The 14,521-nt window shown below is 28.4% G+C and overlaps 1 protein-coding gene across 5 annotated transcripts in view; it reads left to right on the top strand.

Annotated features, from left to right (window-relative positions):
• Positions 1-6,797, top strand: part of LOC130664027 (alpha-mannosidase 2) — a 106,760-nt gene extending 99,963 nt beyond the window's left edge. For all 5 annotated transcript variants that reach the window (XM_057463678.1, XM_057463676.1, XM_057463674.1 and 2 more), the window contains one exon: positions 698-6,797. In XM_057463678.1, coding sequence (XP_057319661.1) covers positions 698-3,309 — 2,612 coding nt within the window. In that variant the 3' untranslated portion in view covers positions 3,310-6,797. The remainder of the gene's footprint in view (positions 1-697) is intronic.
• The last annotated feature ends 7,724 nt before the right edge of the window (positions 6,798-14,521 follow it).

The raw sequence follows: 14,521 nt of genomic DNA, 5'->3' as shown, positions 1-14,521 counted from the left end.
ACGGATCGGTGAAAAAAATTTCACAAGTGCGTATACACATACCCATACAGAGACACACATATGCGATTTTCGGTCATGAATATCCCCAATATATAAATACAGGCGCGGAAGAACAATTGCCGGTGTAAAATATTTTTTGTTGATTTATGTAAAAAAATAAAATAAAAATGAATTTACCATTTAAAACTTTAAAGTTAGTAGCATTTGAGCTAGATGAATGTTTGATCCAATGATTTGTGGACGAGATTTACGTAGTATCAGTAACACGTTATCTATTTTATCTATCGGAATAAAAAAATTCAATTTTTTAAATATTTTTATTGTCTATGGACAAAAAAAAAATTAAATGAAATAAAGTAAAACACATTAACAAATGTTAATTAACGCAAATAACTATTATCAAATAACATATTTAATATTCTCATTATTGATGATACAATTAATTTTATAAATATCTCTGCTCGTTAATTATCGGCCAGTGCACACAAATTAATATTTCATTTCACAACAAATAATTATTCACGTCATGCAATATGATATTATTTATATTACTAGTGACCAGGAAACATTAAATCAAATTACTGGCCAGTTTTCTCTTGATTAATATTTCAAATTAATGAAGTAATAAAATGATAATTTATAACGAAATGTTACTGGAAAATACAGTTATTAGTGAGCACGTTATTTATGATTACAGGTCATCAATGGTTGAAATCTAATCTCGGAGTATCGCCGCAGTCGGGCTGGTCAGTGGATCCGTTTGGACATGGCGGTGCTTTGCCGTACTTACTGAAAGCCTCGGGTGTATCTGGTACAATAATCCAGCGGATTCACTACGCGTGGAAGCAGTGGTTTGCCAAGAAACAGTACGGCGACTTTATCTGGTTACAACCCTGGGATCAGATAGGAGCCTACGACATGTTAACTCACAATCAGCCCTTCGATATTTACAACATCAAGCACTCGTGCGGTCCCCATCCTCACGTATGCTTGAACTTTGACTTTAGGAAGATCCGTGGTGAGTATACCGAGTACTCAGTACGTGCTGTTGACATAACCCCCAATAATGTCAAGCAGATGGCTGAATTACTGCTCGAACAGTACTCGAGAACTGGTTCACTGTTTTCACATAACGTCGTTCTAATGCCACTTGGAGATGACTTCCGGTACGATCATCCTATCGAGTGGGATCAGCAGTACACCAATTACAAGATTCTCGTTGATTACATAAACAGCCGAAAAGATGAATACAATGCGGAAATTATTTTCGGTACACCGAAAGACTATTTCAGAGAAATCGAAAAACGGATGCAAAAATTTCCCACACTCAAGGGAGATTTTTTCGTCTACTCAGACATTTTCAGTGAGGGCCGACCCGCTTACTGGAGCGGCTACTTTACGACAAGACCTTATATGAAGATCCTAGACCGCGAACTTGAGGCAAATTTACGGTCTGCTGAAATATTGTACACGGTCGCGCTTAATGTGGCACGACAAAGTGGCAACGATATTAAATTATACGAGACATATTTTGAGAAACTCGTAAAAGCTCGGCGTAATCTCGGGTTATTTCAACATCATGACGCAATAACCGGTACATCTAAATCATTTGTTATGAAGGACTATGCATTAAAATTATTTGAGTCTATATCAGACATGACAAATGTACAGAGTTTTGCGATACAATCCTTGACTGCGACTACATCCAAAAGTAATATTATTTACGTTTTGCCAGAAAGTGATCGCGATAGCTTTGAAAAACTTCCGAAAAAGATACCGATAATAATCAACGGCCGTGAATCCAAGAAAGTTATCTTGTTTAATCCGTTGGCTCAGCCACGACAAGAAGTTGTCAGCGTTAAAGTTAACTCTCATAAAGTTCGCGTACTAGATCCATCGAAAAATCCCGTTCCGTACCAGATAGCGCCGGTTATGAACGCAACAAGTATAACCCACGACGTATATGTTTTACTATTTGTAGTGGACCTAAAACCTCTGGCAATAGCGACTTATCATATTGAGCCAATAGATAAAGTGCCCACTGAATCCCTGTCAACTGTCTACTGCAATAGATGCGGCAAAGACAACATATTTCCAATAAAATCAATGCCCTCAAGTGACATACAGTTAGAAAATCATCGTATGAAATTGTTGATTGACGGGCAAACTGGTTTGTTAAAACGTGTTACTAAAAAATCAACCGGTAAAGTAACACAATGTACAATACAATTTGCAGCATATGCATCCGCTCAATTTCACAGTGGAGCGTATTTATTCATGCCAGATCCAAATTTACGTGATACTGACAAAGATATTTTGGAAGCATACACGCCGCATCAAAAAATTTACATCATATCGAGTAGTTTGAGCTCGCGGCTAACTGTCGAGTACGGAAAATTATTGACCCATCATATAACAATATTTCATCACGATGGCCCTCTAGCAGAAGCCATACACATCAGAAATGTCGTTGATTTTGAAACTCCACCTAAAAATCGTGAAACCGAAATGTTTATGCGAATACAGACGGATTTGGTAAATGGTGATCCTCCGGAGTTTTACACGGATGTAAACGGCCATCAGATGTTGAAGAGAACTAAAATAGAACGAATTGGAATCGAGGGTAATTATTATCCGATAACGACAATGGCTTATATTGAAGACAGTACTCAGAGATTAACTTTGTTAGTAAACCACGCGCAAGGCGCAGCCAGTTATCAGCCAGGATGGCTTGAAGTTATGCTGGAACGCAGAACTTTGTATGATGATTCACGGGGCATGGGCGAGGGTTTGCTGGATAACCGTAAAACGGTATTGAAACATTGGTTACTTCTTGAAGATATAACTGGTGATAAAGACGAATACTCAAAGCCTTCGTTGTTTGCAAACCACATAAGTAACTTTCTTAACTATCCTATAAATATATTTATTGTTGATAAAACTGAAAGTGATGTGATTATTAAGTCTGAAGTTCAGTTAATAAGTAAGAGTTTACCGTGTGATTTACATCTGCTTAATTTAAGAACTAATCATGATCAAAAGCTCCCGCATTTTCCGGTGAGCAGTGCACTGATGGTGTTACACAGACAGGGTTACAGTTGTTCTGTTGGTGCAGACATTACTTTAAAACATTGTCCGCTGAGTGATAAACCTCATCCAGCAACAAACTTTTATAAATTAAACCGCGCTAACATAACGCGCATGTCATTGACGGGTACTTTTGTCAAAAAGTATTTGAAAGATGGCTTCAAAAGTATTAATCCAATGCCGATGGAAATAGAAACTTACAATGTACATTTTTTACAGTGACCAGGTAGTTAGTGTTGATAATTTTTTTTTTAATTTATAATTATTTATTTGAAAAAAGTATTTATAGAAAAAATTATATCGGACGATGGCGACAATATTTTATTGACAAGTGAAAGGTTTTTCTGCACTGTGAAAAATTCACAACAAATTTTACTATGGGTGCATGGTAACACCGGACTATAAGAAAACTGGTACAAAATTTACAAGTATCCCATAGTAAACGTATGCGCATAGGCCACAATCGTGTAGTCTGCGCATACGTTCACTATGGGACACTTGTAAATTTTGAATCAGTTTTCTTATAGTCCGGTGTTACTATGCACCCATAGTAAAATTTATTGGGAATTTTTCACAGTGTCCTGAGGTATAGAATAAATATTTGAATATTTGAATTACTCGATGAAATTAAAAGTTTTAATTGAGATTGGTGACACGAATCGTAATCCGTGGACAATAGATCCGCGACGTAAAATCCGCGACATGAAATCCGAAGATATTTTGTCCGATAGACAAAGTATCCTTGGACTAAATATTCAAGAGACAAAAAATCCGTGACAAAATATCCTGTCGATAAATCTTATTCAGAAAAATATATTTTCAGTGAAAAAATAATTCATAGTTTTCGATAAACGGGTACTGTACCATTCCAAGCATATGTGTTGATCTATTTTTAATATCACACACTCAAATTTTATGTGAAAATATATTAAACATTTCTGATAAAAGGGTACCGTACTATTTATATTATAAGATATTTTGTCGGGGATGTTTTATCTATCGAGTATTTAGTCCGGGGATATTTTGTCGCGGATTTAATGTCTTCGGATTACGAGTGACGGAACCTTGAGATTTTAATTGCAGATTGATAATTTCTTACTATAAATAAGATTATTTTATTATTTTATTGTAAGTTAATATTTCCATGGCTTTGATGTTCCATTTTACCTCGCATATGAATTATGACTTACGATTTATTATTATTATTTTTTTTTATTATTTATTTATCTACGCATTGATAGCGCTCTCTTGTGTGCATACGGAAATAATGGTAAAGATAATGATAATAATAATTATAATATTAATAATAATAATGAGATTATGATTATTGTAATATTGTAAAATTGGTTTAATTTATTTATAATAGTGACGACGTTCACAATGTTCTTCCAATTCTTGAGTGGATGAGAAGGACCTTTTGTAAAGTGTATTTTCAAAAGGATAATATTATATAAATATATAAACATATACTATATTATATATAAAATTGTAAATAATAGAACTAATTTAATGACAAAGAATTTTTTTATGACTGGAAGAAATATTAATTTTTTTTTGTGCAATTTATATATATTATATATATTAGTTATATTTTGAATTAGTTGGAAATTGTAATGAAAAGATGAGCAATAATTATGAATAGTAAAATTAATAAATATAAATCTAATGAAATCTTTTAACCAAAAAAATACTTTTTTTTTATATTTTAGAAATTATAATTAAAAAATATATTATAACATTTTTAATTTCCCTGGTAGATCTAGATTACGGTAAATTATCGTAATTTACGGTATTAGGAAGAATTCCTGTAAAATACGATATTTCTCCGCAAACCCAGATCGCAAAATGACGTCTTAATGAGTTCTGAATGAATTCCTATTTTTGATTTAGACGTCTCATCAACATCTTAAAGAAGTTTTTAAGAAGATCTCAAAATGTCGAATGAACCACCTAGCGAATTCAGTAAGACGTTTTTAAAAAGAGTTCTTTTTTCTGACTTCGCAAATAAGCCTTCAGTATGAATTTACCATGGCGTCTTTAAGGAGCTCCTAATTTTGACTTCATAAAGAAGTTTAAAAAAGAATACATTTAGTCGTCACAAAACTGACGTTTTATTTATGGAGTCTTCAAGAACTCTCAATTAAGAGTTCTTAAAAATGACACCTTTGAGAAGTCATTGTAAGACTTCTTGAGGACGCCTTCAAAGACCAAGTAAAGCAGTCATTCCGACTTGAATGCTGTCTGGGAATTGCGGTATTTTACAGCATTACGCAGTAAATTCCGGTATTTTACAGTAACGGTACAGTAATTCCCCGTAAATTTGCGGCAATCCTGCGGTATTTTACCGCAAATGTGTATTAACATTGCGGTATTTCACCGTAAAGTGAAGTATTTCACTGTGTTACGGTAATAATTCCACAAATTGCAGTAACTTACTGTATTCTACTCAAAATTGCCGCATTTTTACCGCAAATTACCGTAACTATGGCGAATTTGAGTAAACTACGACATCTTATGGTCAAATTCGGCAATTTACCGTAATTCTGATCCACTAGAAAATTGTGTATATATCTATAAAAATATATGAATTTTAAAAGGAAAAATCAACAAAACATAAAATAATTTACTCAGCCCAATAAATCGAGCGTAAAAAATAGATAACAAATCACAATAACGCCAAAATATTCATGATTTAAATATTGAGGTTATATATGACATCATATATTACATCGTAACCTCACATACATTCGGATGTATTCGGAAACATTCGGCAGAGTTGTTAATTCATAATTAATATCTTTATTAGACATAAATTTTAAGTGATTTAATTCAAAATTAATGGACAAAAAAAATTGATATTTCTCATCTTTTCAATTTTCCAAATATTAATTTTTTTTTTTTAAATAAAAAAACGTACACGTGATAATCAAATGAAAAATTATATTGATTGACAGTTGGTGTAACTGGATTATTGAGCAAACAAATATGACAATGTTATATAAATAACATGGATACAATAAAAATAAAAATACATAAATATATATGTATATATTAATGTGTATATGTATTCAATGAACACGGTAGCTGTAAAGTTATCAAAGATATAGATTCTTTGACATAAAAATTCATTGGATCACTCGTACGGTGTGTAAACGAGTATATTGTACATGAAAATAATAATAAAAAATCTAAAACAAAAATCATAAATGCAACTCGTGAAATACATGAACTGAAACTAAAAAGTTATCAACTATTCAGTCGAGAGATAGTGTGTGTATACTGTCGGATTGAACATTGATTTGAATCACTGGTGATGTATTTTCACAAACTTTATTAACAGGATTTTATTTACATCACTCTTCTATCGCACTTCACTATCAATTCATATTTATATTTATTATTATTACCGCGACAAAGTTTTTTTTTTATTGTTGAAAAAAAAAAAAGAATCATAAAATTGGCGCGAACGCTTTAATCTAGAACAATCTTTGTAATAATGTAATATAAAAAAAAAATTTCTATGCTCTTTAGAGAAAAAGTAAAAGAAAAAGTAAATAATAAGTCTGAAAGAAAGAATGAATCAGAGAAATATATTAATAGTTATAAATTATATAGAAATATATAATGTAAACTTGAGGGTCAAAAGAAATGTTATATATAAATGAATTATATATAAATATAAATATAAATATAAAAATATATATATATATTTCTAACTGGTTGCGATTTTTTCATCGCAAACAGTCGATAAGTTAAAATTATAAAACAATATTCCTTACGTTACAATGTAACTACAATGTAACATATTTATTGAAATAAAGATACCGAGTCGTATTTTACAATATATAGACTTTATAAATCATTTTTTCATCCATTTTCATTTGCTCATTATTATTAAAACATTTATAATTGAAGGCGAAATTAAATAGATGTCCCTACAATTAAGTATAAATTTTTACCATGTTTTTGATGAGTGGCCATAAAATATTCAGTACCATGATTTGTTTTTTTTTATGCATGATAGTGATCCTTCCACACTTGTTTGAATAGTGCCGCCAACCTGAAAGTCAACTGGCAGTATAATGGCTGGGTGGACTCCTATCCTTTGACTCCTAAGATATTTAAATAATCCTATAGTTTAATTATTAATTAAGATAAAAAAGACATAAATCGTTTATTTGAGAAACCCCATAAGTCAAGAAAACGAAATTTTTCAGGAAACACATAAAACATTTTTTTGGAAAAGCTTGACATTAAAATAATAAATAAATAATTGAATACAATAATGTTAGCGTTTCTGAAAAAGGTTCCAACAAGAAAAATTAAATTTTTTAACTGAAACTACTTAAAAAAATTATTTAAAGTTGATTGACTTATGGGGTTTCTCAACCAAACGGAAAAAAAAGTTGTAAAATCATTGTTTTTTAAAATGTTTCCACTCAAATCATTTATTACACTGATAAAATGAAGTTAAATATGTATTTGAACTCTGAGACTCAGAAATTACAAAAAATTATAATTAATTTAAACATTTTCATTAGTCATATAACAGTCAACAATTAAACAACATTTGAAATTAATTTCCCAAAAAAGCGCGAATTTTAAATAAAAAATAAAAAAAAATTATTTCTGTAAAACTAAAACTGCATATGTTCATTTAAATCATTGACTTCTGGGGTTTCTCAATTAAATGAAATTGCTGTCACCCGGTTAATTTTTTTTTAAACGCTGATTTGATGCATATTTTGATTGATTTCTATGGAGAGACATCCAAAGAACCCAAAAATGCAAAAAACCCAATTTCGTAAAAAACATGACTTATGGGATTTCTCAAATAAACGATTCACATGAAAATTATGTTAAGTCTCTTTTCTGAACACCTGATTGGCTGGAAGCTAAGGTTTGTATAAAAATATACACAATTAACACAGCAAAGTACATTAAAATAAATATATGAAAAATGACGCAGGCATAAAGAACATGAATTTTGGTAATTTTGACGGTAAAAATTTTTTTTCTGGTCTTGGGCAACAATAGATCAGAAAAAATTTTAGGCAGCGAGTCCTGTTTTTCTATAGAATTTTGCTGACGGCCAATTTTCTCGAAAGTCGAGGCTGAAATGCCTACTTTTGGCACTCGAAAATAATAGCAATGTCTGGAAGATATTTTGACAATAATAAGGCTAGAAAAAATTTTTAAATTTCAAACTCGTTAGTGTCGTCACTCAGCAGCATAATACTCTTCATAAAATATTTAAAAAAGTATGCAGTAGGTAAGTTTACGATTAAAAACATCAATACATATAATTTATCCCACCGGTTAATTAATTCAGTATCATATGTAATTACGATCTTGTTTATTAACTTCTTTTACAAAAGTCACATTCCATAAATAATCGGATATTTATATCATTAGTCAATAGCATGCAATTTAAGTTTATCGATTATTATTGTCACGTAACAATTAATGTCACGGCAAGTATTATTAACTCAAAACTGATATAATAATCAATGGAGTAATTATAATTTCATAACAACCTGTCATCAATTTAAAGTACAGTGTATCTGACAATTTAATCTAAAATCAAATTACTATTATTATTACAATCATAACTACCACTTTTTATCATCATTATCATTATAAATAATGATAAATAATAATAATATGTGTCTCAGTATTAAGTCATCGAAGCGGATAGACATATCGACTTTAGTAAAGCATAATTGAATTCGAAATAAGCTCATATCTGTAAGTGAGACGGTAAGTACCACTGGCAATGAGGCTAAACGTTCTCTGCTATGAGCGATAATTAAATTACATTCTCCTCTCAACCCTTTCCTTTACTACCCTTGCCCTTACCCCAACTACCCTGTACACGTACTGCACTGTACTCAGTACTCTGTATTACCACTTACGCGTACTTGCGACTTGAGTACGCGACATCACCCGCATACTATTAAACTCACTACCCCTATGATTTAATTAATTTATAAATTTAAGTAGACTATTTTAATAATTTTTATTTTTTTTTATTAACTACCAATGAGTTATACAACTTGCAATTATTTTTTATTGATACTATAATCGCCACTTTAATTTAGCAAGAGAATTTTTTTATTGTTTTTTTTATTTAAAAAAAAAAGGATGGGAAAAAAATGAAATGAAATTTATTAGAGAAATTTTTTTATTGTTAAAAATGAATTTAAGATGAAATTTTGTTGAATGTAAGTTTGTTAGTTGTAAGCACTAGCGGTAGTTTTTTTATTTCCTGAAAGACGGATGTTCAGAGTATGATCATCTGTACGTATGTAACTCCATTCACAAGTAAACTCGATTTACTCGACTTTTTATAGCGTCAGAAAATATCGTGATTTCTACTTTGAAAATTTTTCTAAGAGAATGTAATTTTTTTTTTTCAAACTCAATTATTCAACTGTTAGATTAATGGCATTGTCAATATAAAATGAGTATAGTTTAATTTTAAATTTAAAAACACTTGAATAATTCAAAAAAATTTTCAGTACACAGACGGTGACATGAATTATTTTTTTTTAAACCCGAGTAAGTGGAATAAAATCATGAATTTTATTTTTATTCAGTTTTTTAAATAATTTACGCTGCGGATTTATTTCTAATTGAGTAATTTCCAAAATTGGCAATTAGTAAAACGTGGAGAAATAAAAATAATAACGAAGTAGATAGAAAAATTTATTGATGCATTAATTAATAACGAATTTTTCTCGTTAAAAAAAAATAACTAGTTTTCCTTCGGTAAATAATAAAAAAAATTTAATGAGCTGCTATCTTACTCTAGTACGACTTGCGCTTCGCTACATTTATTTTTTTTTTTTTTTTTTTTATGTAAATGAAATAATTCAAAATTTCAACTCGATATATTCTGAGATGACACTGCGTATTTTTTTTCCAAATATATAATTTTCGCTAAATTTTTTTAAAAACTTAAAATTCAATAAGACATTCCAGTAATCAATAGATATTTTAAAATAATCTAAAACTGAGTGACCTAAAAAATTAAATAATTAAATGAGCGATGAAAATAAATTTTATTTCCATAACTTGTTTTTAAATTTTCAAGAAATAATTTATCGAAACTTAATAAGCAATGAAATACAACGGAAATAAACTTTTTTTATAATTTTTTTTATTAAATACTTAATTTATGAATGAAAATAAAATGAATTCAATGAAAAGATTTTCCATTTATATCTAGAATACAAATGAATTTCCAAGATGATCTGTCGCTAAGAATATATTTCCATTCGACATCTTAAATATCTACATATGTCATTCTTTATTTTTGAATATCCGCTATTTATTTTTTATAAGAATCGGAGTTTACTTAAATTTAAATCTCTTTAATAAAATATGAATCTAAATTTAAAAAATTTCAGTGAAGATTCATAAATATCGCTGTTGAGACTCTGAAAATAGTTGACGAAGAAAAAAATGCTGCTAAATAAGAAATTTAAATGATGGATAAATTTTTAAAAAACTTCCATAACAAAATTTAAAAAAAAACATCAGTAAAGTCAATTACTTAGTTGAAGTAAAGTAAATTTGAATTACTTGAGTAAATTTAAAGTACCTACTGCCATCTAAACTGAGACAACAAAACTTTATACGATAAATAAATGCTCGCGAGCCAATCGATCACACAACCGGTTTAAACTTCATTACCATTACCGCGATTTTATAAAACAACTTTTTAAATCACTTTGATTGTTAATATCTACATACACTCTATATCACACACACACACACACACACATACACACACACACATACATACATACACATACACATGAATAAATTGCAATTCTTTCCGGATCAGCTTGACCATTTAGTTACGGTCAATGGTCAAGGATAAAAATTAACTGATGCGGGTAGAAAAATTTTAAGTATTTAATTCGCTGACGAATTGTCTCATTATTATAGAGAGATTTTTAAATAATACCCTGATTTAAAAAAATTATTTGAAATCATTCGAAACAATTTGAAATGATTTAAAATAATTTGAATCGACTAATATCTAGGTATACACTTATCATGGGTTAAATCATTTTTTTTAATAAGGGTAATAATAATAATAATAATAATAATAATAATAATAATAATAATAATAATAATAATAATAATAATAATAATAATAATAATAATAATAATAATAATAATAATAATAATAATTTATGGTGAGTTTACTGAAACGACCAGTTTTTTTTCATTTCGTTTCAGTAAACTCACCATAAAATATAATGATTCTAGGCTATATAAAGCATTTAGAATTTTTCTTAAATATGACAGCAAATTTGGAATACTTGCTCGAACATCATGATATGAAAAATTCGTCGTCAATCAAAATATAATCTTTCTCTACCAAATTTTTCCTTTTTCTTTTTTTAATTTTTTCATCTTAACATCATTTATACGGTCTAAAGTAGAATATACTTGCATCAACTTTACTGATGAGCCCAGCAAGTATATTCGGAGCGAAACCGTTTTAAAAATAGTAAATTCAAGACTTTGATTTTATTCAATAAATGTATTTTATTATAGTGCGTACTAATATTATTAGTCCACATGTATTTATGAATACGATGAATCTAATCTGAAAAGTCAATTAACAAAAGACCAGGAAAGCCGTGATTCCTTTAACAAAAAATAATAATAATAATAATAATAATTTTCAACTGTTTTTATTATTATTATTTTGGTTTATTTGATTCTTTGCCGTTTAATTGCAATTAACCGGCCAATAATTACAAAAATACTAATAATAAAATAATAATAATTACAATGATCTATGAAAATTTACTATTAAAAATAAAAATTTTAAATTCTAAGTAAATTAAATGTCTAGAAACAAAAAAATTATGATAATTATTAACAAATGATTAGTCACGTTTAAATTTTATAAATTATTATTATTTTTTCTTACGTCTATCGCTTATACGGAAATCATTAGCATCAAAGCAAACATAAACACACGACCTCGGCATATTTCATAACTCTATTCTTTCTAAGATAACTTTTACAAGATTATTTATCAGTGTATTTTACTTTGCTGTTCGACAACGAAAAAAAAAAAAAAAATTACGTGATATCGATCAATTTTTTATACATAGAGCATTAATTTAATTTTTTTAAAAATGCTCGACCTGAGTAGTGACGAGAACCGTGACATTGATAATTTAATAATCCATGATCAATTACCATTAATTGCTCATCGATGCAATCGATTACGTGAAAAATAAATCTCTAAGCTTATAGAACTCATTTTATAGTAAAAGAATTATTGATGGGTATATTTTGATATCTGAATGAAAATATATATGTAAACACTTAAAAACTATAAAAATAGACGTCAGATCATCGAGGTCAATATTTTGTTATCGCTAAAAAATAAAACAAAATATTATTATTTCATACTAATGTAATCGACTTCTTGTTGATTCATTGAATCATTTGAGTTACGATTATTACAATAAATTGATAAGAGACATTTGTTTTTTTTTTCCTACTCTCTGACGTCATTATCTATTTTATACAAATTTCCTTTACGTTGATACGCAATAAATAAATTATTATCTTCCTTAATTTTTTAAATTATATATGATAATAATATTAATATTATTAATTATCCAAAATACGCTTAATTAATGCATACTAATTATTATTATTATTATTATTTGAACATTGGCAAAGTAATTTTAAATCAATAAAATTTTATTTTTTTTTGCCATTAAATTAATAAAATATTTATTAGAGTAAATTACCCAGTTCCCAGCCCCCTTTAAAATTAGCCCGCCAAAATTTTCTTTTTAAATTATCGGCTAAAAAATCGTTAATTTAAACGTTTATAATTACTGATAAATTATCACACAAAAAAGTTACAAAATAATTAAATGTGATGAAAAGTATCAGTAGTCAGTAAGAAAATAAACAATTTATCTTAAAAGTGTTTATTAATAGAATACATAAGAAAGAACTGACCAGCGGGGACTTTACTTTGTATAGAATAAAAAATTTACAAATTTTAATTATATTCAAATTAATCAACACTAAATTTTTTTACGCGCGCAATAAAAACTGTAAGTGTAAGGTAATGTAATAAAAATAATTGAAAACACGATCATAAAAAAATTATAAAAGTTATTAATATAAATTATAAATAAATTTATGATCCTGAAGTTAGTAGACAATTAACAATTTTCGGATTTTTTTTCAACAAATTAATTATAAAAAAAAAGAAAAGTGAACTAGTACCCGATCACTCATATATTTGTATATCTATAATTCCTGAATTTGTCTAAATATATATACAAATATATGAAATGATCGAGAATTCGTTTCTAGATCAGGTACTAGGTCTATATTTCAGGCGCAATTTTTTAAATATTTTTTTTATAATTTATCATTTTTCAAAATTAAAAAATTATTAAACGTCAGTTAACTTCAGTATGATATGAAATTATTATTTCTTATAAATAAACATTAGAAATTAAATTTTATTGATCATAAAACAACAACAAGAACAATAAAAAAAAAATCAATGACGCATTGAATTTTTTATCAGACCACGTGTCTACATTCCCAAGTGACAAGTATCTAAACCTGTTACAAACATATTAATTACGCATACATATATCTATATATATACATGTAATTTATAATTCAATGTAAAATAAGTGAGATAGATTAAAAGTGAAACGATAAAGTATAAATTAAGAATGATTGCAAGCTCGGTGATTGGCTGCCGCAAGAAGGCTCGACTTATGCATTTAAAAATAAATTAACATCTATTGCAGTAAACTCTCTTGCACTTAACATTTATTCCTCGTTCTACATACAACACTCTCTCACTACACACTTGACACAACATAAACCTCGTTCGTATAATAAAATACATACATCCAACAAAACTCAAACAGTAATACTGTAAAGTTAAATTGAAACCGGGCAGTGCACTCGTGTCGTCTCGTGAGTAAAGTCTCCATCCTCTCTATTAATATTTAAAGATATTACATCAGATCACAAACTAAATCTCATCCTCATTTAACAACAATTTTATTACAACAAATTCAAAATCCATTTGCTTGAATACCCCCGCTCTTTTTTAAATTCAAAAGTTAAATTTTAAACCGGCGTTTAAAAAGTATATCGCTGCGTACTTTTTAAATAATTTGAAAGTTTAATTCTGTCATACACTACATTATTATTATCATCTTTATTACATTACCGAACACTACATAACAACACATATATCTACACATATCTATATATAAATATATATATATATTCACACATACGCGCTACTAACATCAAATTTGATATTCGAAGGTTATCGTAAATATATAACATATGAACACGTGTAACACAGCTATTATTATTATAGTTATTATTTAACAAATATAAA

Source organism: Microplitis mediator, chromosome 2 (genome assembly GCF_029852145.1).
Source record: "Microplitis mediator isolate UGA2020A chromosome 2, iyMicMedi2.1, whole genome shotgun sequence".
NCBI classification, from domain to species: Eukaryota; Metazoa; Arthropoda; class Insecta; order Hymenoptera; family Braconidae; genus Microplitis; species Microplitis mediator.
The sequence above is the reverse complement of the archived record's forward strand: the minus strand, read 5'-3'. Positions and strand labels throughout refer to the sequence as shown.